Genomic DNA, 27,409 nt, shown 5'->3' on the forward strand with positions numbered 1-27,409 from the left:
CTATTGGGCTATAAATAGAGGGTTTCTTTCAGAAGTTCATACCATCAACTTCCCATGGAGAAAAAGAAAGGAAAAGATGATGTTCCATTCTTTTATAGAGGAAAGAAACCGGCAGTCAAGTCCAAAGATTTCAAGGAGAAAACTATCCAGAATCAACGAAGGTGAACAGATTACGGAGCTTCCTGTAATCCAAGCAAGTATCCTATTCCCATCCAAGGTGAATGGATCCCCAAATACGAGGAAATCCACCGGGCCACTCGAGACTTTTAATGGATCATTTATTTGTTGCATTCCGGTCTCATCATCCTCCCCTTCTTGAAAAAGATTCGTCCCCGAATCTGAAAATTCAAAAGGAGCTAAATCAGCAACATTAAATGTAGAAGAAACACTATGCTCACCTCGAAGATCTAATTTGTATGCATTGTCATTGATTCTTTCAAGCACTTGGAAAGGTCCATCTCCTCGAGGCATCAACTTGGACTTGCGTTGGTTTGGAAATCTGTTTTTGTTGTAGTGGATCCAAACCCAATCTCCGGGTTTAAAAATTATTGCCTTGCGTCCCTTGTTGGCCTTTTGAGCGTATTGCTCATTTTTCTTTTCAATTTGAGCTCGAACCTTGGAATGAAATTCACGAATCCCTTGAGCTTTCTTAGCAGCATCCGCACATTCCTTATCATTCACATGTAAGGGAATCAAATCTAAGGGGGTTAATGGATTAAAACCATAAGCAACCTCAAATGGTGACATATTTGTAGTGGAATGTATAGCTCGGTTATAAGCAAACTCCACATATGGTAAGCTTTCTTCCCAAGACTTGAGGTTTTTTCTAATGACTACCCTTAGAAGTTGTGTTAGAGTTCTATTCACAACTTCGGTTTGGCCATCTGTTTGTGGATGACAAGCAGTAGAGTATAAAAGTTTTGTACCAAGCTTTCCCCAAAGTATTCGCCAAAAANTCTACGAGACATCAACTAAGTCTCGAGACACAAGCCAAGTTCGAGAGGTAAGGACCTCTCGATATACCTATCGAGTTCGAGACGTAAAGAATATTCGAGAGATAGACCTCTCGATACATGGGATTGAAACATCAAGTGGTCGAGACATCTTATATGGTCTCGATAAACCGGCACTTCTCCAAGAGGCTGAATGTTAGTCAACATGTACAGATAAAATACTCTAAGTTTGGAGAAGAAGAATATCATGGAGATAAAATATTGAAGAGGTGCTGAGCGGGAGGTTTCAAAATGGACGGAAGTGGATGACACGTCAGACCTCCACCACAAACGGTCAAGAAGTGCACCAATACGGTCAAGAAGTGCACCAATCCTGAAGTGGTCAGATTCCCCAAACAAGGAATGATGGGAACATAAAAAGAGTAACTTTATCCAAAAGTAGCAAGTGGAATATGGAATATTCACTACAAAACAAAAGGCTCAAGTTACAAGACCACTACTCCATGAAAAATGCTGAAATTGTGCAAAGACCCATGTTCGGCGTGGGAGACCAATTTCAAACGGAATAGTTTTCCCTCCAACGGAACTATTCTCCTACTCTCATATATAAGGACGTAAAGACACAAAAAAAAAAGGGGTTGAAAAAGAGGTCAAGAGGTTAACAAGAGGTGTCTGATAAAAACGTTCCAGTGCAAAGTGCTTAACTTGGAATATCATCCTGATATTCAATACAGCGAGAGAACACATCTTAGTGTTCGAAGAGAGTTACAAAGCTAAACTGTCATACATCCAGAAGGTGACCAAAGCTGCTCTACATCAAAGTTGATTCAACGATAGCTTGTGGTCAGATTGGAGATTGTTACATTCAACTGTGACTATCAACAACGTCTTGCTTTGGATTAAGCAAGGGAGGTGGAGTATCCTGGCTGCTGTCCGAGCGAAAGAAACCTGAGGCTTGACACGGGCTTGGTGATCAAAGGTCAAGCGCTCGAGAGGTGGAGTAACTGGAAGCGGGGAGAAAAACCTGAGGAGAGGCGGAGTAACCTGGCTGCTGTCCGAGCGAAAGAAACCTGAGGCTTGACGCGGGCTTGGTGATCAAAGGTCAAGTACTCGAGAGGTGGAGTAACTGGAAGCGGGGCGAAAAACCTGAGNCTTACCTTGCCCCCTAAGGTGTTTGAGTGCCTCATGATCGGAGTGTATGACAAACTCTTTAAACCATAGGTAATGCTCCCAAGTCTCAAGAGTTCTTACAAGTGCATATAACTCCTTATCATATGTAGAGTAATTAAGTGCAGGACCACTTAATTTCTCACTAAAGTAGGCAATAGGATGTCCTTCTTGCATAAGAACAGCTCCAATACCTATCCCAGATGCATCACACTCAATCTCAAAAGTTTTATCAAAGTTTGGTAACGAAAGTACCTGAGCAGAACATAATTTTTCCTTGAGGGTTTGAAAGGCTTGTTCTTGTTTAGGGCCCCATTCAAATTTAACATCTTTTTTCACAAGTTCATTCAATGGGGCTGCAATTGTACTGAAGTCCTTGACAAATCTCCGATAGAAACTGGCAAGACCATGGAAACTACGGACTTCAGTTGCTGTTTTTGGTGTTGGCCAATCTCGAATTGCTTGTATCTTGGTCTCATCCACTTCAATGCCTTTAGAACTTACTATAAAACCAAGAAAAACAACACTTTCCACACCAAAATAGCATTTCTCAAGGTTAGCATACAATTGTTCTCTTCTTAAAACAAGAAAGACTTCTTTAAGATGTATTATATGCTTTTGAGGGTCTTTGCTGTAAATGAGAATATCATCAAAATACACAACAACAAATTTTCCAATAAAATTCCTAAGAACATGGTTCATCAATCTCATGAAGGTGCTAGGGGCATTTGATAATCCAAACGGCATAACTAACCATTCATAGAGACCATTTTTAGTCTTGAAGGCAGTTTTCCATTCATCTCCTTTTTGCATTCTAATTTGATGATAACCTCTTCTTAGATCTATTTTACTGAAAATTTCAGCCCCATGCAATTCATCAAGCATATCATCTAACCTAGGAATAGGATAGCGATACTTTACCGTGATGTTATTGATGGCGCGACAATCAACACACATCCGCCACGTGCCATCTTTCTTTGGTACAAGTAGTACGGGTACAGCACATGGACTGAGGCTTTCTTGGATGAATCCAGCTTGTAACAACTCATCAACTTGTCGTTGAATCTCCTTGGCCTCGTCAGGATTAGTGCGATATTCCGGTCTATTAGGCAAACTTGCTCCAGGTATGAGATCAATTTGATGCTCAATCCCACGAATTGGAGGTAACCCCTTTGGTAACTCTTCAGGAAAGACATCTGCAAATTCAGAAAGCAAAGCAGAAACATCAGAAGGGATAATTTCACTTTTAATAACATTTAAACAAAAATCAATCGGGTAAAGTAAGAAAACTCCCTCTCCCCTTCTTAAGGCTTGCTCCACTTCTCCCTTTGTCATGAGCAAATTATGAGAGGATTGCGTAGTGTCCTTCTTCATCCCTTCCTTTCTTTGCTTCTTCTCATGAGCTATGGTATTTTGTTTTCCACTAGTGGTTTCCTTCATGGCCTCTTTTGCCTTTTGGGCAAGTTCTTCTCTCAATTTTTTTGATTGCACTTGTAGGTTGTACACTTCTTTTGGTGCTAGTGGAGTCAAAGTATACTTCTTACCTCCCTTATGAATGGTGTACTTGTTTGTCTTACCATGGTGTAAGGTGTCTCGGTCATATTGCCATGGCCGACCAAGCAAGATGTGACAAGCATGCATTGGGATGACATCACATAACACATCATCTTGATATTTTCCAATAGAAATAGAAATGAGGGCTTGTTTGTGTACCTTGAGTTCACCATCATCATTAAGCCATTGTAGCTTATAGGGTTGAAGATGTTGGATTGTTGGTATTTTCATTGCATTAACTACATCCTCGCTGATCACATTGGTACAACTCCCCCCATCAATGATGAAACTGCATGTAGCACCGGGAATCTTGCATTTTCCATAGAAGATGTTCTCTCGTTGTTCTTCTTGATCTAGGACAACTAGAGTGCTCAAGGCTTTGTGGACAACGCAGTTGAAATGTAGAGCATCATCTTCTTGCACTTCTTCTTCAGAATGGTCATCTTTTTGTCTTTCTCCGATAGGCTCCAACTCTTCGTCATCAGATTCATTTGCGGACATGTATTCTCGCTCATCTTTGCCGGTGGTGAGAATTTTTTTGGTGTTGGGGCATTCTCGAGCATAATGTCCTCGGCCTTGACACCTGTAACATGTCACAGTACTAACCTTTTGCTTTGAGCCCTCTTGGAACTTCTCTTTCTCTCTTTGGTTATTTTTCTTCTCCTCCTGGGTGTGGGATAGTCGAGAGTACTCCTTTTGTGTCCTTGACTGATAGGAGTTGTTAGTAGCCCTCCTTGGTTGATCCCATTGAGAAGACACAGATGGTTTGCTTCCCCTTTCAGATCTCAGCTCATCTTCTACCTTCGAAGCAACTCGAACCAATTTGTCCACGTCGTCAAATTCTTGGTTGCGGAGTTCTCTTCGAATATCACGGTTGAATCCTTCAAGGATACGGGCTATGGTGGTCTCGTCATCCTCTTGGATATTTGCTCGTGCCTTCAATCTCTCCATCTCCTTGTAGAACTCACGAACGGACTTGCTGCCTTGTTTGAGTTCTTGTAATTTTCTGCGCATATCACGATAAAAATTACTAGGCACAAACTTCCTTCTCATCTCCCTCTTAAGCTCTCCCCATGTCTCTATAGGTTCATCTTGGTCTTCTAGACGCCTACGACTAAGTTGTTTCCACCACAATTTAGCAAAATCTTTTAGGGATGCTATGGCTGTTTTAAACTTCTTTTCTTCCCCAAAGTTATGAAGCCCAAAAATATCCTCCACTTCATCTACCCAATTTAAGAAAACTTCGGGTTCATCATCCCCATTAAAAGTAGGCATTTCCATTCTTAAAGAGCTAAGATTATTATCTACCCTTTCTTCCACAAATCTTCTAGGGAGCATGCGAGGTAAACTATTATAACTTGTTATTTCTCTACCCCTCCTCTCTTCTTGGTTTCCTCCCTCATGATTTTGTACTCCCTCATTTTCAACTCTCACTCTTTGATTTTCTATGTTTTGTAGCCTATCACTAAGATCTTTCATCATGGTCATCATTTTCTCCATTTGGGCAATAATACTACCTTGTTCACTAGTACTAGCCATACTTGACATTCCTTTAAGTAAAAAAAAATGCAAAAAAATAAGAAGATAGTAATCAAAAGGAAATATTTAATCACTCACAGTTTATTCACTCTTTTTTTTTTTTACTTTTTTTTTCTCAAGTACTAGTTCTTTTCCTCTTGGTCCTTAACAAAGCTTAAAATTCACAAGGGTTGTATCCACCACAAACAACAAACCAAACACTTGTAGAGTTTGAGTCTAGTAAGCACGAAAGGTAGGAAATAGCATGTACAGAGTGATGTAGAAACTGACACAGAGTGTGTTTGAAACTGACACAGGTGGTTTTTTTTTTTTTTTTTTTTTTGTAAGAAACAAAGAAAGTAGAAGAAGTATATGTGATAGAAAGAAACAAAGCACAATTAATTTCAGGTAATGCTTAGATATAAATTCAACAATTCAAACTAAAAATCAAACCAACCTTATCCTTTCTTCTTTTTCTTTTTTTTTTCTTTGCTTTTTTTGTTTTGTTTTGTTTTTTTTTTCTTCTTTTTTTTTTTGTTTTTGTTTTTTTAACAAACCTCCAATAAAGTAAACTTCAACTAAATTAAAAATACAATAGTAGAATAGATTAAAAGAAGCTTGATGGTATCTAACCTTTATAAGGTCACCAAATCAAAGCTATGAATATAAAGAGTAAAAGTACGGAAATGAATAAAACAAAAATAAAAATAGACACAATAGTAGATATGAAATTTAAAGTAGCAAGGAAGAGTAAATATGAACTTTAAGATAGCAATAATAGAATAAAGCAAGAACGTAACGGATATAAGGGAAAAGGAAATGGAACAACAGTAAATATGAAATTACAGATAGGAATAATGGAATAAGAGAGAGAAAAAAAAAGGAAATTAAAGATAGGAATGATAGAATAAGAAGAAAAAAAAAAGGAACTTGGCTCTGATACCAAACTGATGCGTACACGGATTGCTTCCCGCAATAAGTGCACACTCAAGGAATCACTCAAGAACCTTTCGTGTCCAAAAGAGGATCTTACCTTGTAGACTCTTGGATTTTGAGATCCCAACTCTACAAATGCCTCACCAAACTAACAAATAATACTCTCAACCCTTAGATTATTAAGCAAGGCTAAGAATTAGAGTATTAGGAATCTAGCACTAGAATTAAGATACAAAAATAAAATTAGCTATATAATATGAGTAATAGTATTCTTTTTGATTTTTTTTTGGATATGTGTGTGAATATAAAGAACAAGATAAAGGATAAACTAGCTTCTCACTAGCCTACCAAGATTGAATGCTTCTCACAAACAACCTAAACTTCAATGCACTTCTCATGCAAAGAAAAGAGAGAAATTTCACTCAAATTGAATTCTTACAAGGTGTGTCTCAAACCATTGGGTTTATGGGGTATTTATAGGGGAAAATAAGGTATTAAATATTCTAGGTCACTAATCCCACCCAAAATAAAAAATTACAACTTTGTAAAAGTAATTCCCACCCAAAATTAAAAATACAAAATAATTCCCCACCCAAAATTAAAATACAAAATAATTTCCCACCCAAAATTAAAAATACAACATTTTGCAAAAGTAATTTCCACCCAAAAATAAAAAATACAATTCTTGCAAAGTAGTTTCCCACCTAAAAAAAAAATACACCTTGCAAATAATTTCACACCGGGAAATTTGATCTGATACTGAAGTCTGAATTGTCTTCAAAAGTTTTTATGTGAAGACAATTGAATAGAATTATTTTTCCAGATTGATCTTCTTCTTCACAAAAAGATGTTGGACTCCAATCTGTTTGCACAAAAGTGTTAAAAGCCTCTTGAATCTTCCTTGACTTAGATCTTGTTACCGGGCCACTCGAGACTTTTAATGGATCTTTTATTTGTTGCATTCCGGTCTCATCAAAGTAGTTGTGTAGGCTTCGAGGGGAAGATGATTCAAAATAAGACTCGACAATCCTGCTTGATTATAAGCCCATTATCACTCAATAAAGCGATAGCAAATATTTCACATGTGACATGTGACGAGAGAGGGGAACAAATGTGTTTATGCCCTTGTCAATATGAGTCACACGGGTGCATAGATACCATTATAATGGATCAATCTTAGGAGAAACTAAGAAAGTAAGAACTCATCTTTTGTTCAATACGACTAGATAAAGCAACATCTCTCGGAATTAGAATGTAATCATACGTTTTATTGGGCTTTATGAAAAAAAAAAAAAAAGAGTAATTGCAAAGTTAGAAGGTTAACTATTGTATGTGTCTACGTGTTCTCCAGGTTGCACAAAGGAGAAAAGTGGACCCCATTTATATACACATGCTTCTGCCCAGCTGCTGACTGTCTTGCTGCCACTCCTCCTCTCTCAAGAACCAAAAAGAAAATGGAGCTGAGAAGCTTGCAGAAATTTGAATACTTATACACACACACATATATATGTATGTATATATGTATGTATATAAGCCTTGAAAATATGAAGATTTATGGCAGTGCACAATTTTAGGTGAATCCAATCCTTTTTCTCCCTCTCTCTCTAGTTCCTTTCCTTGTTATTTATTTATTTCTATCCATAATTCTTTTGTATTGTGGTATATATGGATGATGATTAATAATCCTGATTAAGCAGAATTTCCGGCTGCAATTATTCCCTTATTTGTCTATGTTTCAATTTATTGTCAGGAAATTAAAAAAGAAAAAACTATATTTGCTTGGTAATAAAAGATAAATTAAATTTTCAAAATGTGAAAACCTAAAACAAAAAGAGAACCACTAGGAAACCTGGAAATTTGGGATTCATCCCACATTATCACCACCTTGACAGTGCTCTTGCATCAGTCCAGAAAGAAAAAAGGATAAGTATACATATATACAATATACAATATACAATTGTTTCTGGGTATATGTGCTGGAATTTTGGGTTATTATATGATGTAATCCTTGATCAAGATCTGGGTTTTTGAAAAATTTTATCTTTTTGTGGCCTATCATTTTTGGAATTCTTGAAAATGGATTTGTGTTTCATCCTTTTACTAGGGATTTGTGTATAGATTAGGAATAGATATACAGAATAGTAATGTGATGAATCATATACTCATTGTTGATTTCCTTTGATGTTGAATGTTAGAAATTCATTCATGGTGGCCTAATCTTGGATAAAAATCTGATTTCTGAGAGAATCTGTTTGTTATTTATTGTTCTTTGGATGTTCTTATGGAAATGGATTAGGATTTTAAGTCCTTTTGAGAATTCTAGTTAAGGGTTGCATTTGAGGGAGGCTCTGTCTCTAGTTTATTGATTTGTCAAGAAGATTGCTGTGTTCTTTTAATGTGGAAGAGAATTAGGAAGATTGAGAAATTTTGAGGTTTAGTAAATATGAAGTATAATGAACCTTTGTGTTGGTATCACTGCTTTTTGAGATCTTGAACATGCAGACAACGGTTTTGAAGAATTTCGGCTTGTAGAAGTTGGTTAGGTGCATTTGATGCTCGTCTGTTATTGACGAGAGAAATTGTTTCATAAGAGGATGGGCTGCGTTTGTGCCAAGGGATCAGCAACGAAAGATGATGCCGTTGACAATGAGGGAGGGAGGAGGGGAGAGTCGAATAGGTCTTCAGTACAGGCAGCTGCTCCCTCGGGTGGAGAGGTGGTTAGAGCAGTAGCTTGTACATCGGAAGGATGTGTGCTCCCGAAACGTAAGCCGGGACCACAAAGTGGTTTGCATCACCGGAAGGGGTCCACGAAGGATTCCGGAGTTAAAGGAGTGCTGTTGTCTTCAGTGCCCGGAATTGTGAGCATGCCCCACGCTGCAAAGGGTGAACAATCTGCTGCAGGATGGCCGTATTGGCTAAGTTCTGTTGCTGCAGAGGCGATTCAGGGGTGGGTCCCTCGAAGCTCAGAGTCGTATATGGAAATAGAACAAGTTAGTTCTACATCTGTTTCTTTAGACTGCCTAGCAACTATCTTCTTGTTGATGTTGACTTCGTCTAATCGTAATCACCAACTTATATCGATTGTTATATCGACCCTTTGGAATCTTTAAGTGTTGGGCGGAGGCCTGAAGGGCCAAGTCCAGCACCAGGTGACTAGGGGGATTGCTGGGCCAAGTCGCCCTTCAAAGTGGCGTCGGCTGCTAATATAAGCAAAAAATTAATCTCTTAAAGTGACTCTCTTAATGCAGATTGGCCAAGGGACATATAGTACTGTCTTCAGGGCGAGAGACATTACAAACGATGAAATCGTTGCCTTGAAGAAAGTAAAATTCGTGAATGTGGACCCGGAGAGTGTTCGCTTCATGGCGAGGGAAATATGCATTCTGCGTAGACTGGATCATCCGAACGTTCTAAAACTCAAGGCTATGGCCATATCGAGGATATCCGGCCACTTATCACTAGTTTTCGGTTACATGGAGCACGACCTTAGTGGACTTGCAACAGCACATGGATCTAAGTTCACCGAGCCACAGGTATGCTCTTGGCGCTTTTTACGCTGTAAAAACTATTACCGGTAGTAATTAGTCTTAGCTCGAATATAGTTCTAGCGACACCTTTCCGAGGTTTTCACATGATACATTCATAGATCAAAAGTGACGGGACATTACTTTAGATTTTGACTTGCACGTGCTGTTTATACTCTGGCAGATCAAATGTTATATGCAACAATTGCTTTTGGGACTAGAACATTGCCATGGTCGCGGTGTACTTCACCGGGACATCAAGGGCGCAAACCTTCTAGTTGACTATAACGGTGTTCTGAAGATTGGAGACTTCGGTCTGGCCAATTATTTTCAGCCCGACCAAAAGCAGCAGCCATTAACTAGCCGAGTAGTAACTCTGTGGTATAGGGCTCCAGAGCTTTTGCTCGGGGCGACAGCGTATGGAGTGGCAATTGATATGTGGAGCGTTGGTTGCATCATTGCAGAATTGTTTGCGGGAAAGCCTATCATGCCCGGAACAACAGAGGTAGTAGGTTCCTTCGAGAGCTTGAATCTGTATAGTAAAATGAATTGGTAAATGGTAACCATATTGACCATTACTCGATGCGCAGGTAGAGCAAATGCATAAAATTTTCAAGCTTTGTGGTTCGCCCTCGGAGGAATACTGGCAAAACTCGAGATTGCCTCATGCCACTACTTTTAGACCGCAAAAACCATACAGGCGACGTATCACTGAAACGTTCAAGGACGTTCCTCGTTCTGCTTTGGCGCTCATTGACACCCTACTTTCAGTAGAACCAGATAAGCGTGGTACAGCTGCTTCTGCACTCAATAGTAAAGTAATTTTTCCGGCTTGGATCATTTCTTTCGTTTTTCGAATTTCTATGATTTCTCTCCCCGAAAAAGACAACTGCATTTCTCGGTAGCTAAATCACATCAGATTAAGCAATTTGAGTTGGGAAAACTTATTTGTCTTAAAACATGCTTTTTAGTTTTTACACGCCCTTCTTACACTTTATGGCTTGATTGCTGCTGAGGAACCGCACCCCAAAACCTTATATTCATAACTTCGATGTTTTTTGTTCAGTTCTTCACCACAAAACCCCTGCCTAGTGATCCATCAACTTTACCCAAATATCCTCCCAGCAAGGAATTCGACGCAAGGATCAAAGACGAGGCACGAAGGTATGCCTTGCGTGGCTCTTATCTTATTTCGGTAGATATAATTTTGGGAACTGTACTATTGCCTGTCCTTCTTTGCACTCTAGACTGCGGTTCCTTATAACATTTATATCGTGATGCATGCATATATGAGCCCGCAACTTTAAAAGTACGTTATACATGATAGTATGATACATATACATTCCAAAACATTATTACATGATAGTCCAAACTCCAAAGAATCCATTTTTTTTTTCGATGAACTCTGTGCCTCTCTACCTTCTGCTGCCTCATGTATCCGTTTTTGTGTTCAATCTCAGTAAAAAATGCGGTAGCGTGAAAGGGGGCGAATTTTTAAGGAAGACTTCACGAGGATCAAAGATAACGCCTATGAAGTTAGCTAGTCAAGAACGACAGGTCTACGTTCTCGCATTTCGAAATTTCTGCTGCTTCATTGTTTCATTTTTAAATACCATAACACTATAACAGCTACTATGGCTGACATGTTTGGACATTGCAGAGGCAGTCAAATAAAAGCATCAGTATCAGATATGGGGAGGACGGTGGAGAAGGTTTCCCTATCGAGCAACCACCGAGGAAATATAGGAACGGGATCTCTCATTCTATTTCGGTCATCCATCCCAATGCGGCCTCTAATTACACCTGGAACCAAAAACCACAGGGGGGCTCGGGTCAGACCTCTCAAATGGCTCCACACGTATCATTATTGTCACGAGATGGAAGGAGATCAAGCCGGGATTCTAAAGTAAAAACCCTAAACACTCTTCTCCTATACTAGCTTCGCGTTTTGCTCTTCACATTCTGCACGATCTTAACTGCATTTCTGTTCTTTTTCACCGATAAAATTTCACCTTCCTAGAAACTACCTGCACCGTCTTTTGTAGTATCTGTTCATAGCTACTTTCTCAACCAAATGAAGCACAAAGAGCCAATATCGCCTCTACTGAGGCTCGAATCCACCCCCTACCATGTGAGGGTGCAACCGGGTGCCACTAGACCACAAGGTCTTTGGCATACACTATCTATATCTAAATTGTAAACGAGAACGAACACTAGCACAGACAAGTCCTTTTTCAATCTTTCTTGAATTAGACTCCATCCCATGTGTATCAGGGGACGAGAAACAGAATTCTTTACTCGGGGCCGTTGGTGCCTGGAGCAGGAAGCATGGAAGAAATGCTCAAGGAACACGAGAGACATATTCAACAGGCAGTCCGGAAAGCTCGCATAGACAAGGTCCAAAGGAAATAGAACCGATACAGTTACATGCCACCGAAACTGTCACAGAATGTACATGTTCAACACCAGTAGACGAGATTGATTCATCACGAGGGAACACAAACCAACCTTACACGGTTTGGGCTAGTTGAGGAGCAAATATATCGAGTCTGGATTAGTACTAACCAGGGAACTTGAGAAAACAGATAGATTATAGATAGAAAGAATAAACTGAGAGTAGTTAGTTGTTGGTGGTGAGATATATGTGTATTTGTGTACTATATGTAAATTCATTTCTTCTTCCATTTTCTTACTGTAAATCTGGAAAACTTGTGTTTATAAAGATTCAAATGATCATGTTCATAGCCATGGCCCATTTTACTCAGTGCAATAACTTGTTTATGTCTCCTTTCTCTCAGAGTCTGGAGGCTGCAAGTGCTGATTTATTGTTTTATAATGAAAAATAATAATAATATTTTTTTCTCCGGGAACTGTTAAGGTAGGCTGGGTAACAATATGCAAAAATTGTGAATATTGAGTAATGTAATTTTTTGTATTGAGATCTAAAATTGTAAATATAGATTTTTAAAATTGTGATCATAGACACGGGTTCATAGCATAATTTGCCATTTACAACCAAGGTCCACCTGGTGGGCCCTAGTCCATGGTATAACAACCCATTCATTTATAATATATTGAATGTCTAGTATGTTAGAAGTTTATTTTTACGTACTACAAAGTAAATTAAAACTAAATATTTAACAGTACACCTCACAAAATGAATCATGGTCCCTGGTATAATGATGGGTACAGCCACTCATGGACTCTCTAAACTTGTCAAAGGCTCATAAAGGACAAAAATTTCAGCTATTCAAATGATTCTAGGTTCCACATCCCGTTCTGCACAGCTCTCTCACCTAACCTTGGTGTCGTTTTGCTGGGGAGATTAGGCCAAAAGATATCCCTTGATTAGTTTAATGGAAAAGTAAAGAGAAAAAAAAAAAAACAATCTTAGACATATAAAGTCTTAGGAATGTGGGATTGAGAGTTGAGACCCACTGAAACCAAACACCCCCATAGCCAGTTTGAAGGCATAGAATTGGTAGAGACAGAGTTGAAGAACAGCAGATCAGACAGGCTGGTAGGGTGTTGAAAGAGGGCAATCCTAGGATGTTCCCCAACAAGCAAGTGGTGTTAAAGAACTATGTCACAGGGTACCCAAAAGAGAGTGATTTTGAGCTGAGAACAACATCTGTGAGCTCTGATATTCCCAGAGGATCAAATGGTGTGTTTGTGAAGAATCTTTATTTGGGATGTGACCCTTACATGCGTCACCGGATGTCAGCCCATGAATCCAAGGATGTCTCTTTGCTCCTCTCCTTTGCCCCTGGCTCTGTAAGTCTCTTCTTCTTCTTCTTTAATCTGTCTTTTATCTAAATGTACTTTCATTATAAGACAGACAATTTATATCAGTACAGTATAAGTTATCACCTTTGGGTGTTCAGATCTGTGTGCTCTATTTGAGTGAAGAGGGAATCCTGCAATCACTACCCTAGAATTTGTACTGGTTAAATCCCGCATTGTGACCCTAAATAATGCTTATCAGTTCTTGGCCATCCATTATAAGACAGACAATTTATATCAATACAGTACAAGATATCACCTTTGGGTGTTCAGGTCTGTGTGCTTTATTTGAGTGACAGGAATCCGCAGTCACTATCTGAGGGTGAGTACGGGTTAAATTCCGTCTTGTAACCCTAGATAATGCTTATCAGTTCTTGGCCATCCATTATCAGTTCTGTGGTGTGTATTAAGTAAATCTTGCCCTGTGACAATAGTCACCAAAGGATCACAAGGAGGTAAACCAGTCTAGATTGTCCAACTGACCAGCTCAAACCAAGAAGGCCAATAAAACGCTCTTGGGAGTTGAACTTGTAACTTTGTGGTTACCAAGTCTGTGTGCTGTATTTGATTGTGTGAACATGTTTTTGTACACAACCTCAGGTGATTATTGGGCTTGGAGTATCTAAAGTTGTAAAATCCGAGAATCCCGAGTTTAAGGAAGGGGATTATGTCTGGGGATTGACTGGTTGGGAAGAATACAGCATGATTCTTAACCTAGATGGCCATTTCAAGATCAAATACACAGATGTGCCTCTGTCATACTATGCTGGAATCCTAGGTATACAAGAATTTAGCGTATATATATATATAATTAATTAATTTGGTAATTTACGCTTTGATGATGCATTCTTTCTATGCTTCTATTGAATATATTTAGTTTGTAGGCTAATGAAACACACAATTTGACCGTGGCCATTGATGTGCAGGTATGCCGGGACTTGCAGCCTATATCGGGTTTCATAACTATTCCTCAGCTAAGGAAGGGGATGTTGTTTATGTCACGTCGGCTGCAGGAGGAGTTGGCCAGCTCGTTGGACAGTTCGCGAAAATGATGGGCTGTCGTGTGGTTGGAAGTGCTAGTACTAATGAAAAGGTACGATACCGATGCTAGCTTACAGTTCTCTGCAGACTGATTTTGGGCGTTTCTTGAAAGTGTTTTTGTGTTCTTCTGCAGGTTGATCTCATTAAGGGCAAGTTCAGATTCGATGATGCTTTCAACTATAAAGACGGGCATGATTCTGCAGTGTTGAAAAGGTTCGTTTTTGGTCATAAAAATTGTGACAACACTAGCAGATTGAATCCTTAAACATCATAGTTTTCTGGGACTGACAGATCATATAACATAACTGACATGTGGGGTACGGGCTTAAGGGTGCCTCTTATAGTTAGGGCCTACTTAGAACCCCTTAACTGACATGTGTTGTTTGGTTTTCCTCAAAAAGGCATTTTCCCAAGGGGATTGATGTATTCTTCGACAACGTTGGAGGAGACATGCTGAACCAGGTGCTACTGCACATGAACCTTTACGGGCGAGTTGTTGTTTCCGGGATGATTTCACAGTACAACCTCGCTGAACCAGATGGGATTCACAACTTGTTTTGCCTGATAACGAAGCGCGTGGAGATGAAAGGCTTTTCTGAACTCGACCACAGGGCGAAATATCCAGATTACCTCGAGTTCGCCATCAAGAACATAAGGGAGCAGAAGCTAGTCTTTGTTGAAGACATTGCTCAAGGATTAGAAAATGCTTCGTCTGCTTTTGTTGGCATTTTCCATGGAAGAAATGTCGGAAAACAGATCATCTGTGTCGCAAATGATTGAATGTTTCAAGAATCGAACAAATGAAAAACTCAAGATCATAGTACTTTCGTGTAACAGGTTCTTGCTGCTGTTGCTAACACTTGAATAATGTACTCTGCTCTGTAATTTTATCGTTTTCTTGAATAATAAAATCGCCCTCTTTTTTGGATGACAAGGGAAACTTGTAGCCATTACTAACTGGGTAAACTCTGCCTTGTGACCCTAGTTGGTAAAGGACCACAAGGAGATAAATTAGCCTAGCTAGGTTGTCCATACTTGACCAGTTCAAATCAAGAATACTAATAGGCCCCACTAAAGTCGAACTTTTAATCTTGCTTTCTTGTTTTGTTGTGTGAAAGTCACTGAAATAGTAGCCCAGAAGGCTGCAACAATAACCAGAGGGTGTTCATACTAGAACTGACAGATTATTGGTTCAGATTCCAGAAATTTAAGGTATAAAGACAACTTAGACTTGGTTCCACAGAATTAATTAATCATCTGCAGATTCACTAATACATCATTAGTCAACTCTGTGGTTGTTAGAAACTGCTTTGAAGTGGTCAAGAATAGGGCTAAAAGTTCTTGGATCAACCACTCCTATGAAAACACACAGCACAAGAATTGACAGATAACATATGTTTAAGGTATGGTGTCCTGATCCTGTCCTCTACTTGATTTTTTGGCTATATTAAGGATGTGTTTCGTTTCAACTGGAAGTTTAAGCGGAGGATTTGGATTAGGATTGCGAGTAGAGATGTGAAGGGAGGCGGGGTTCCATGACGAGGGGGATTGGAAACCGGGGATGTGTGGTGAGTCCATAGTGTTCTTCCATGGATATGTCTTCTGGCTTCATGTCCGGAGGTAATTTCCAGGTGAATCCATGCAGCATGTTAGCTAGTGTTGCTCGGACAACTCTAAGCCCAAGGCTGTACCCGGGGCACCTTCTCCTCCCGGACCCAAACGGCAAGAAAGCGAAATTCTGTCCATCCATGTCAATATTGCTGTTCAAGAATCTCTCGGGCTTAAATTCTTCTGCATCGTCCCAGAACATGGGATCTCTCCCTATCGACCAGGCGTTAACCAGAATAGTTGTGCCTTTCGCGATGTCATAACCCGCTACGTTGCAGTCTTCCATGGCATAATGTGGCGCGAGCATTGTGCCTAGTGGGTGCAACCTAAATGTTTCTTTGATGATGGCTTCGATGTAGGGTAGCCGAGAGCAATCGCTCTCGTCTACCCACCTTTCCCTCCCAATCTCTCGGTCTAATTCCTCCGTTGCCTTTGCGATGATGTCTGGTTTCCTCATGAGTTCTTGAAATGCCCACCCCACTGCTGCTGCCAAGCTATCAGTCCCCCCAGTCAACAAGTCCTGTTTTCATTAGTCACCACAGTACAAAGAAACCTTGTTAGTCCCACAATCGCAAAAAGCAAGACAGATTGAGAACTGCATGTTTTTTGTCTCAACTAGAAGTTTAATCAGTTCATTTGCACTAGCCCTTTGACACAATCTTTGCTGAATTTGACTTAATCTAACCCCACCATAGCAAAAGACGATATTGAACTAGTTAAAAGTTCAATCAAACGGACAATAATTAATGAATGTACGGTTAAACTTAATCAATTCGACTTACCAACACTACCGATTTGACACAATCTTTGTTGAGTTTAACTTAACCTAGCCCCATCATAGCAAAAGACGAGACAGAATTAAGCTAAACTTAACCAACTTATCTAGTCCAGCCATAACAAAAGACGGGATAAAACTAAAAGTTTAAAACTAAACGAACTTACCTGAACCAGCCCTTTGACACAATCTTTAGTGAGTTTAACTTCAAGATTAGGATCCTCAGCCATCTGCAACAACACGTCCACCATATCCTTAGGAACAAACCCATCATTCTTCTCTGCAGCTTCTTTCTTCTTAGCCATGTGATCATCAAGAACAATGTTGTGGAACCTGTCAAAAACCCTATTCAGCTCCTTCATCTGCTTCACATAGCCTTGCAGGTCCAAGAAGCTCAGCCATGGAAGCCAATCCCCCAGGTTAAAAGCCCCGTTGAGCAGAAACCACTGGTCCACCAGACGCTGCAAATCCTCCAACCTGACCGGAGAAGACCCCTCCACTTCTGCAGTCAGGTTCGGACAAGGAAAACCTGCAGCCACTACAGATCCCTCTGCTTCTGCAGTCAGGTTTGAGTGGTGACGTGAAAAACCTGCAGTCACTACGGATCCCTCTGCTTCTGCAGTCAGGTTTGGGGGGTGACGAGGAAAACTCGCAGTCACTACAGATTCCTCTGCTTCTGCAGTGAGGTTTGAGTGATCGCGAGGAAAACTTGCAGTCACTACAGATTCCTCTGCTTTTGTAGTCGAGTTTGAGTGGTGACGAGGGAAACACGCAGTCACTACAGATTCTTCAGCTTCGGGTTCACTAAAGTACTTGTTGCTCAGCACCATTTTGCTCATGGTACATAGACTGAACCGGGAGAGATGATCTTTTAAGAAAACCGTGTTTCCCGACAGGGATTTGAGGGTGTTAAGGAAAGACCGGCGTTCATGGACGCGAATGTGCTCGAAGGAATCGAGCCTCCTCGTACTGAAAACCTCGTTGAGGTAAATCCGGCGCGCCTGGCGCCAGTAAGGGCCGTAAGGGGCCCACGTCATGTCTTGGTAGTTGTAGCTCGTGTACTTGCCGCCGGCATGCAATGGCCGCGACGCGAAGACGGCGTCGTGGGTTTTCAGGAACTGCTTCGCCATTTCCGGCGACGACGCCACCACCACCGGCCGGGACCCGAATTTCAGGAGCATTAAGTCTCCGTACTTTTTGGAGAGAGAGTGGAAAGATTGGTGTGGGATGGGGCCCAGGAGGTGTAAGTTGCCGATTATGGGCCACGGTTTTGGGCCCGGTGGAAGTCTCCGGCGAGACGGCTGTCGCCGGGAGAAAAGTTTGGAGAGAAGAGCTAGCGTTGCTAGGCATGTTAGGGACAAGAAAATCCAAGAAATCTCCATTGATGATGGGAAAGAGATGGGTGGTTTAAGGAGATTGTGGGCAATGGAAATCTATTGAAGGGAATATGAGTATTTATAGAGGGAGGTAGGTGAGAGTGTGAGTCCATATTAATGATTTTTGGTTTTTTCTTCTACCATTGATTTTCTTAGGTTTTTTTTTTTTTTTTTTGGTTTTTGGTCTTTTGAATGATGGGAAAACACGCTGCAACTATTTGAAGGTGTGTACCGAGTAAATTTGTTTTGTGACTTTAATCAACAAATAATTCGAAGTAAATTAGTCTCAGTTGTCCGGACTCGCTCAAATTAATAAGATGTCAGTTGATCAATATGGTTGGGATTGTTTCTTTGTTATTACTACTACTTTTTTTTTTTTTTTTGATAGCAATTACTACTACTTTTTATTCTTTCACTTTTTCTTTATTCAATAAAATTTGTATATCATAAGAGTACATCTATCATTTTCTTTAAATTAATGATGGCTTTTATTGGTGAATAAAAAATATAAGTTGAAACAAAAGTTATTCTTATCAACTCTTTTTTTATTTGTAAAAAGTATTTAGACTTTATGTTACTTGATTTGTAAGTCATTCAAATTAACACGTATTGGAAAAAAAAACTTTATTTAATGAATATAAAATTAAAAGATTTGGACATTTTAAAATTGGTGAATTATACTTTTGGTCTATGAGTTATAAGATAATATAGTCTATGTATTTGATAACCCATATTTCTTCTACACCGAACTATGCGATGGATTCTATGAATCTTCCCAAAGACCCATAATGTGATAAATTGAGTCAATCTAGTTTCGAAACTCAACACTAAACTATACATTTTGTGTGTATAAAGAGCTTAACCCAAACTCAAATCCTGAATGTCATGTCATTTTGGTATGGTATGTCTTAACATTTTAAAAATTCATTTAAATTAATTATGGATTTTATGGGTGAATGAAAAATAAGTTGAAATGAAAGATCCAAGCACTAGCTAGGAAGTTCCTGTGAGTTCGTTAAGGAGGAGAATTTTGGGAGATATTAGCAATAATTAGATCCATAACAATTCAAATACAAGAATTATATATCTTCCACCTATATATTTGGACATCCTTTCTAAGGTAATAATAAAAAAAATACTCTTGTATGTGTAAGTCATATCAAACATATTGAATGATATAGTGATACACACACAATTAAATTTGAGAATTGTGTTTTTTTTTTTAATCATTGCTTGAAGGGTAATATATTCTATTAAAATTTATAATTATTCTTCAGAAATCTTAGTTAATATATAAGAACTAATAATAGATTTTTATATCATATGTATTTTCTCCTACCCAAATCACGTTTCAACTGTTAAAATTTTAATGGCGTTGACTTCCATCAAACTAATAATTTTTTTAAAAAAAATGTAATATAACTATATAAGTCTATGATTTGCGTTTTTAACTATTAAAATGTAGAGTTCAAGTACTAATTAGGAGGAGGGGAGGGGAAATGAGAAGTAAAAATTCGAAAGAGTAATTGAAAACTTTCAGAAATTCACTAGCAAAATGTCTAAAAGCGTCACTTTATACTTAAAACTCAAAAATTAAAAGTGATGATATTTATAACATATGAATTGAATCTATGAGTGCAAATTTTCCAATTAAAATATAAAATTTTCAAAAAAAATCATAAAGGTATGGTTACTAAATTATTGCAAGGGGAAATGACGCAACTTGGTGTGGAATTTTTGGTGGCAATAATTTGGGGGATGCTATGAGCTGTTCAAAAAGTAGATATAGATCTTGTGGTGTAGGCGTATTGGGTGCAAGTTCTTGGAAATAGCATTCACTTTTAGGAAAATGTTTATTTTCTAGTGGAAATTAATTCATGTAATATTTTATTTATTTATGGTATCTCAGCATTTCATTATGCTTACTTCACAAGGGTCACTCATGATTATTGATTACTTTCTTTGACTAGTTAGTTATCATATCTTACTTAAAATGAATTGGTGATAAATAGGTGAACATTAATCATTTAACCACATCTCTCCATGGTAAGTCACAACGCCACGTCTCGAATCAAGTAGAGGTTGAACTCGGCCAATCTAGCTAACACTTAATAATTTATTTTAATGTTTGGATGAGGAGAGAAACTCATATATATGTGCATTGGGTATACTTTGTTTTTGTGTAATAAATGTGCATTGAGTATACTTTGTTTTTGTGTAATAACCCGTAAATCATACAACAGAGGTAATTACACTAGGAAAATCTTGTGCGGCGGGTTCAACAAGATTGTAGTTTAAGTAGCATTATTATTGTTGTCAAAAACCTTGTGGTTGAGCGGCATGCCGGCATAGTTGTAATTTCTCGAAAGTCAATAGTACTCAAACAAAAATGATGAAATTTTATTTTATTTGAAAAATAAGTAAATATGCAAGGGTCTTACTCCCTTCGGTATTTGTCTGTCCGTTTAACGGTAGAGGCACAGGAACTGGCCCAAGAGCTCATTTGCCACTTGAGCTACCCCATTGGGTTAGATATACATCTTCTCTTAATTTTCATGAAAATTGAGAAAGTAACGTGAACGAAAATTGTGAGACCAATGTGGATTAGCTTAATTCAAATGAAGGATTCAAGTAAAATCTTATTTTTTGGGTTATATGTCTAAACTGTAATTCAAGTTATTCATCTTGTAGGGTTACGTTAAAAAAAATGTGTTAATGGACTTTTTAAGAAGTATGACACGTTATCGGATAATATTATTGAAAAGTTCACAAAACTTAATTCAAAAAATTAATTAATGGGGCTTGACAATTTTTATGTCATAGTTTTGACTATTTGAGTTGAAAATATCAATTTCTTTGTATTTGTGACATAATTTTCGCTCTTTACTAATTTTCTAACAATGCTTCTTTGCCACACATTGACTCCTAACGAAGAAGGAAAATGAGAGGAAAGAGTCATGATAAATTTTCCTTATTTATTTATTTTGGATGATGAGATAAATATGTAATTATTATTCGAGGATGTGTATAGAATAAATCACACTCTTGTGTAATAGTGCGTAAATCACACAATAAAGGCAAATTCATTATGTATATACATCCAGTACACAAATAATATATTTTGAGTATATTAAAAATGTAAACTGTATTCAGGGAAAAAATACATTATTTGATTACTTAAATTACATTATTTTGTATAATATACATTCAGTACACGAATAATGTACTTTTAATATATTAAAAATGTACTTTTTGTTATGATCCACGTAATAATTTATCGTGTCAGGAGTAATTCTTTAATAATGTGTCTAACCAAAACTCGAGTTCGAAAGATAATAATCATAATATAGCATATAATTTTTATTTTTTTTAAACGTGATAATCCTAAATATGATTTTGGATCGGTCCATGGTTAAATTACTAGATTTTCTATCAAATATTTAAAAAGAATGTGGAGAAAACAAATATAGTTGAAGATATTATTAGGTATGTATAGTGGCATACGGATACGTTAATTATAAATATGTTACTTTCTTTTGGCTTAAGCTTGAATCCCCAAATAGTTGATTTGGTCATATTATTATTTCTTTATTTTTCTTGAGAATTTGATGTATAGGACAAATTAACAGTTTGGACCATTTTTAACCGGGTCAAAAAATAAATAGAGTTCTAAAAAGGTGGTCGGAATCCTATGAAACATGATGATCATATCAAAGAGTTGTTATACCTTTAATTATTATTAACATTCGGGTGTGCCCAATATTACACCTTGGAGTCTTGGACTGTATCAAGATGGCAAGACCACGTGTGACATCCACAAAAAAATGAAGATTGTTGTGTTGACGCGTTTTGTGTCCGCACAGACAGCTCAATTGGTTACATGGGTGAAATTTGAAAAAAAAAAATTAGGATCGATTCTCACCAGTAATATTGTGGGAACAATCTCTCAAAAGGATTCAATTTTTTGGGAATAAAAAATATTTACATAATTTTATATGTTATGTCGGGTCGAAACTTTAAGGGCCTTGAATTTAGAGATTCAATCATTTGAGAAAAAAAAAAAAAAAGGACCATTGTAGCCACGATCGACATCCTTATCATTCACTTGCATCAAATCATCAATATCCTAAAATAGTTTTAAAGTTTTTAAAAGATTATTTAAATGATCCCAAAATTCAGTCATCCAATGAAGTTGTGCAAGGATTTTTTTGGCTTATTTTGTCCCATTAACATCTGGAGTCTTACTATATGACATTATTAAATTACAATTAGGGCAATTAAGTATTTTATTTTCAACTTAATTACATCTACTTTTCCACACATTTTAATTTTGCATTTTGTTTTATCTTCAACCATGCTAATCTTAGACCATAACCCAACCACTCTTCAGAAAAAAAGGAAAAAAAAAAAACTTTATATTAATAAAGTCTTTATTTCGTTTTTTTGTCTCATTGATTTTCAACTCATTATTTTATTTTCAAGTTAATTACATCTATTTTTCCACAAACTTTAATTTTGCATTTCAATTTATCTTCAAAATGCATATCTTATACCATAACCCAACCACTCCTTACTCTTTAGAGAGAGAAAAAAAAAATTATATCGAAAAGTCTTCTTTTTGTTTCTCTTCACACCGATTCTTCAACTCATTATTTTATTTTTAAATTAATTACATCTATTTCTTCAACTCATTATTTTATTTTTAAATTAATTACATCTATTTTTCATGGGTCACACTTGTGTGAGACCATCTCACGGATCCTTGTTCGTGAGACGGGTCGGGTCGGGTCAAAGCACCATGCAAATGTCATACTTATATGTGTAAATATCATACTTATATGCTCAAATATAACACTAATCAAGAATACAATTTTTGTTACTTATAAGAGAAAAAATAATACATTTTTCATAATAAGTAATGTTGACAAGTGCCCCTTACTTATAAGAACAAATATAATACTTTTGAGGAAAAATGTAATACTTTTAAATCGAAATGTAAAAGTATTGTATTTTTCCTTAAAAGTATTACATTTACCCTTATAAGTAACAAAATTTTTATTCCTGATTAGTATTACATTCGAGCATATAAGTATGACATTTGTACATATAAGTGTTACATTTGCATCTTGAACCGACCCGACCCGACCCGTCTCATGGTGAGACGGTCTCACACAAGTTTTTGCCATTTTTCATACATTTTAATTTTTAATTTGTATCCTTTATTTATCTCCCATAAGGATAATCGTCATAACCCAACCACTATTCTTTAAAAAAAATATTTAGAAAATCTTCTTTTCGTTTATCTATCTCATTGATCTTAATTAAACTCATTATTTTATTTTCAAGTTAATTACATATGTTTTTTTTAGAAATTTTAATTTTGTATTTCATTTTGTTTAATAATGCTAATCTTAGACCATAATCCAACCACTATTTGAAAAAAAAAACTTTTAAAAAAAATTAATATAAAAAAAAAGTCTTATGTTCGTTTATCTATCTCATTTATCTTCAACTCATCATTATTTAAAAGCCAACTTAATTATATTATTCTCGTTAATCACCAAACACAAATTAAAATATTTGAAGCCGAAAAGTTAAACATCTTGATTCTTTCTTAATTTTAACTATAACATACATCGTCAGTGTGTGCCAAACAATTTTTTTTTATTAGGCGAGGCATGCTCGCAAGTCTAACTGATAAGTTCTTAGAACAAGTTACCTTTCTAAAAATTAAATAAATTATTGTTTTTTGAAAGCAAAAAATAAATTGTTATTATGATTAAATCTATATTGTACATCCCAAAACATGAAGTCATGAACTAATCAATTTTAGATAGTTATATACTTATTTTTCGTCTTTTTTAAAGTTCATTTCCTATCCAATAAATGTAGACTATAATAGTATATATTTCCACTAATAGGACTAATGTTATATTGTTCTTATTTAGTAATGCATACTTTTCTAATCTAATTGATGATCAATAAATGGCATATTTTTCAAAGTCTTTTGTCAAGTCTAGTCTTTAGAGTTGAAGGTAATAATCATAAAAAGAATATTTGAAAATTATAACCAAGGAAAATCAGTATAAAACTGTTGACTTATTTTGTTTAATACTTTTTATCCATTTTTTTTTCCAGTTTTTCATTTGATATAAAATTTATATTTATGAAAAAAAGAAACATGTTTTTGAGTGAGATTAAAACTGATAAGTGCACAAAATGTTTTAATTGCACAAATTTTAATTGTTTGATGGTTCAATTGCACACTTTTAAATTAAGTGACTCAATTGCACAAAAGTAATAAGTTCAGTGATCTATTGGACACTTTTTCTAAAATAAAATTAAATAACGGTCCAATTCTCTTAATGCTTTTTTTCAATTCTTATGCTATATGCATTTTTTTTTTTTTTAAGAATTAGGCTTCACTCTCAAAGATTCGAAAACTTCTTCATTGAATACAATGGTCCAAATGAGCACACATTTGATTTTTGACGAATTCAAACATTTATCATGCATGATGTTGAACTGCAAATGGCTTCTTGACTCCAACTTGACCTCTACGGTTGCAAGGGAAGCCAAAGTTTAAATATTGTGATTTAAATTAAATAATTATAAGCTCGCAATTACATTCAAACTTATTGTGTTACGTGACACTAATAATAGAGTTAGAACTTAAAAGTTTGAAATGGTTAATTTTTTCTTTGTTGCAACAGTTAATTCTTAATTATACAAAAAGTTATGGTCATAATTTCAAAATGAGTGACCGAACGAGTAAAATATAATTATTGTATCTAAAAAATTACAAATTCAATTTTTACCCATTCGATCTTTCTCGATTAAGCCCCTCCTTTTTTTTTTTTTTTTTTTTTTAAAGAGTTGATATGAAATTGTATCGCTTATTCACTAAATATATCTAGCTAGGTAAATTGATGGCACGAGGTTAGCCTTTGTGGACCGGCATTAGAATATGTGGATTCTCTAGTCTTGTAGTGTTGTTTGCTGACTAATTAAGTTAGGGATTTTTGTTTCAAAAAGTAACTGGACATTTTAAAAAATTGATTTCTCATTTTGTACAAGCTCACAGCACTCATCCCAGATAAAACTAAAAAGACTAATAGACAGCTTTCATTAAAAAATTTTAATTTAAAATTTTATAATTACTAAATTAATTGTCTAACTAACTAAAAAAAAAAAAACTAACTTGATTTAAACGGTACAATCATGACTTTCATATAATGAAACTAGTATATGTAAACAATTAAATTGAAAACAGAGCATCAATATTATCAAAAAAATTTAATTGTAATTAAAATGATACTTACTTTATAGATGACATTGATACATGGACCATGGCCCCCAATAAAATTTGCCATATATATATAGATATATATATATATATATATATGAAGGTTCAGGTAAGAACAAATCCTCCAAGTGTAGACACATCCACACATTCTATCTTGAGAAATCAAAGACCAGAATCATACTATTACTAAATTTTCAAGTTTGCAATAATTATAAAATGAATCCCGCTTTTAAAAATGTTCAATAATTATAAAATTGACTTTGTTTGTTTTTTTTTTTTTACTAAAATTCACAATCATTGATGAATTTTTATGGACGATTGAGATCAGTCATCACTATCATATTTTCATTTGATACTGCCACACACACACACACACACACACACACACACACACACACACACACACACATACATATATATATATATATATATTTTGGTTCAGGTGTGGCCGTGCTCACACACACACACATATATATATATATATTTTGGTTCAGGTGTGGCCGTGCTCTCCCGTGCGGTCACACACCACTCAAGGTTAAGAAACACATCACAATGAAACACACCACAATGTTAAAAAACACACCACAATGCATACTACTAGTGCATATTTGTGTGGCGTGTTTCTTAACATTGAGTGGTGTATTTCGTAACATTGAGTTGTGTGAACCGCACGGGAGAGCACGGCCTCACCTGATCTTGACTATATATATATATTAATTGCGCATGTTGTCACGACATCATCCTCAGTCTAGTAGGAAGATTGGTCGCAAGTGACAGCTGCCGTATCCCCGATGGAGGAACAATATCCCACAGAGTTTACGTACACGAATTGAAATGCATGCAGTCAAGGGTTGTACCTGCCAATTCGTCAAACTTCTCTACATCAACGGTTAATGGAAGGTGTTAGGGAAATTTAGTGGTAGACTTCATTAAATGAGGTGGAATTTACTTGCAATTTATATCATAGTATAGGGCCCACATAATATATTATGGACTTTGGATCGAAACGATAAAGTATAGAATTTATATTTGTAAGGTATATAATTTTATAACACAATAAATACAAAAATCACAACACAAGACGCATATACATGTTATATATTTATTTATTTCTTAAATATGATTTTGACACAGAATTTCACAACACAAGACAAAAAGTTCATAACATAAAACACAATTACTAATTTGTTTCAGGTATAAAATTCATACTCTTATGTACATTATTTCATAATACAAGACACAAAAACTCATAACATAAGATACATACACATACACATGCACTGTGAATCCTGATCCATAATATTGGATTTTAGTATGTTCAGCTTGACTTCTATTTGTTTTATCATTCACCGGTTCTTAATTGCTAAGTCCACAAAAGAAAATGGGCTACGGAGTATTATATTATATATACTATGTGGCCCAGATGCTTAAATGCCTTAATTGGCCCAATTCCCACTGATCCACAAATTATAGTGGACCATGCACCAAATTGTAGTATATATACCATTAAAAAAAATATATATATATTATAATATATGCTAAGGACCTTGTGGTCCAGTGACATCAAACCCTTCCCTTTATACGGGACGTGGTGGGTTTGAAAAAATATATATATATTATAATATATCTAAAAATAAATTTTCGAAACACAAAAACATGAGCATTTTATGTACTCAAAATAAATTTTATATTAGTAATATATTTTATAATGTAAATCATAACTCATAATATAATAACTTGCACATTTCGAATAATAGTTGTGACTTCTCTAATCACTTACAAAAAATCATATATTATAATTCATTATTTTAAATAATATTTTCTCAATAAAAATGTTGTGAGGAGATTAAAAAAATGCAAAATTGCAA

At 36.3% G+C, this 27,409-nt stretch overlaps 3 protein-coding genes across 5 annotated transcripts; 2 read left to right on the forward strand and 1 right to left on the reverse strand.

Annotated features, from left to right (window-relative positions):
- The first annotated feature begins 7,569 nt into the window (after positions 1 to 7,569).
- LOC116025140 (probable serine/threonine-protein kinase At1g09600) lies at positions 7,570 to 12,412 on the forward strand. Of its 3 annotated transcripts, XM_031266248.1 has the most exons (9): positions 7,570 to 7,702; positions 8,631 to 9,118; positions 9,377 to 9,661; positions 9,837 to 10,157; positions 10,243 to 10,470; positions 10,719 to 10,816; positions 11,113 to 11,209; positions 11,313 to 11,558; positions 11,927 to 12,412. In XM_031266248.1, exons 2-9 carry the CDS (start codon positions 8,723 to 8,725, stop codon positions 12,062 to 12,064), a joined length of 1,809 nt encoding a protein of 602 aa, XP_031122108.1. In that variant the 5' UTR covers positions 7,570 to 7,702; positions 8,631 to 8,722; the 3' UTR covers positions 12,065 to 12,412. The 3 variants fall into 3 exon arrangements, with proteins under 3 accessions (XP_031122108.1, XP_031122107.1, XP_031122110.1); XM_031266247.1 differs by having other exon boundaries at positions 7,570 to 9,118; XM_031266250.1 differs by having other exon boundaries at positions 7,570 to 9,118; positions 11,319 to 11,558.
- A 590-nt stretch (positions 12,413 to 13,002) lies between these two features.
- LOC116025141 (2-alkenal reductase (NADP(+)-dependent)-like) lies at positions 13,003 to 15,410 on the forward strand. The gene is made up of 5 exons (XM_031266251.1): positions 13,003 to 13,426; positions 14,036 to 14,213; positions 14,362 to 14,528; positions 14,610 to 14,689; positions 14,878 to 15,410. Exons 1-5 carry the CDS (start codon positions 13,202 to 13,204, stop codon positions 15,254 to 15,256), a joined length of 1,029 nt encoding a protein of 342 aa, XP_031122111.1. The 5' UTR covers positions 13,003 to 13,201; the 3' UTR covers positions 15,257 to 15,410.
- Positions 15,411 to 15,647: 237 nt separating this feature from the next.
- LOC116025139 (dimethylnonatriene synthase-like) lies at positions 15,648 to 18,264 on the reverse strand. Its single transcript, XM_031266246.1, has 2 exons — positions 17,027 to 18,264; positions 15,648 to 16,604 (listed from the first exon to the last, which is right to left on the reverse strand). The coding sequence occupies exons 1-2, from the start codon at positions 18,239 to 18,241 to the stop codon at positions 15,972 to 15,974; spliced, it is 1,848 nt and encodes a 615-aa protein (XP_031122106.1). The 5' UTR covers positions 18,242 to 18,264; the 3' UTR covers positions 15,648 to 15,971.
- Between the last annotated feature and the right edge of the window lie 9,145 nt (positions 18,265 to 27,409).

The sequence above is a fragment of the Ipomoea triloba genome, chromosome 7 (genome assembly GCF_003576645.1).
Source record: "Ipomoea triloba cultivar NCNSP0323 chromosome 7, ASM357664v1".
In the NCBI taxonomy this organism is placed as follows: domain Eukaryota; kingdom Viridiplantae; phylum Streptophyta; class Magnoliopsida; order Solanales; family Convolvulaceae; genus Ipomoea; species Ipomoea triloba.

Coding starts and splice junctions, on each gene's coding strand:
- LOC116025141 (XM_031266251.1), top strand. CDS start 13,202: ATGTTCCCCAACAAGCAAGTGGTGTTAAAGAACTATGTCACAGGGTAC. Junction 14,214..14,361: donor ATACTATGCTGGAATCCTAG/GTATACAAGAAT, acceptor ATTGATGTGCAG/GTATGCCGGGACTTGCAGCC. Junction 14,690..14,877: donor GATTCTGCAGTGTTGAAAAG/GTTCGTTTTTGG, acceptor TTCCTCAAAAAG/GCATTTTCCCAAGGGGATTG.
- LOC116025139 (XM_031266246.1), bottom strand. CDS start 18,241: ATGGAGATTTCTTGGATTTTCTTGTCCCTAACATGCCTAGCAACGCTA. Junction 16,605..17,026: donor GTGTCAAAGGGCTGGTTCAG/GTAAGTTCGTTT, acceptor TAATGAAAACAG/GACTTGTTGACTGGGGGGAC.
- LOC116025140 (XM_031266247.1), top strand. CDS start 8,723: ATGGGCTGCGTTTGTGCCAAGGGATCAGCAACGAAAGATGATGCCGTT. Junction 9,662..9,836: donor CTAAGTTCACCGAGCCACAG/GTATGCTCTTGG, acceptor ATACTCTGGCAG/ATCAAATGTTATATGCAACA. Junction 10,817..11,112: donor ATCAAAGACGAGGCACGAAG/GTATGCCTTGCG, acceptor GTTCAATCTCAG/TAAAAAATGCGGTAGCGTGA.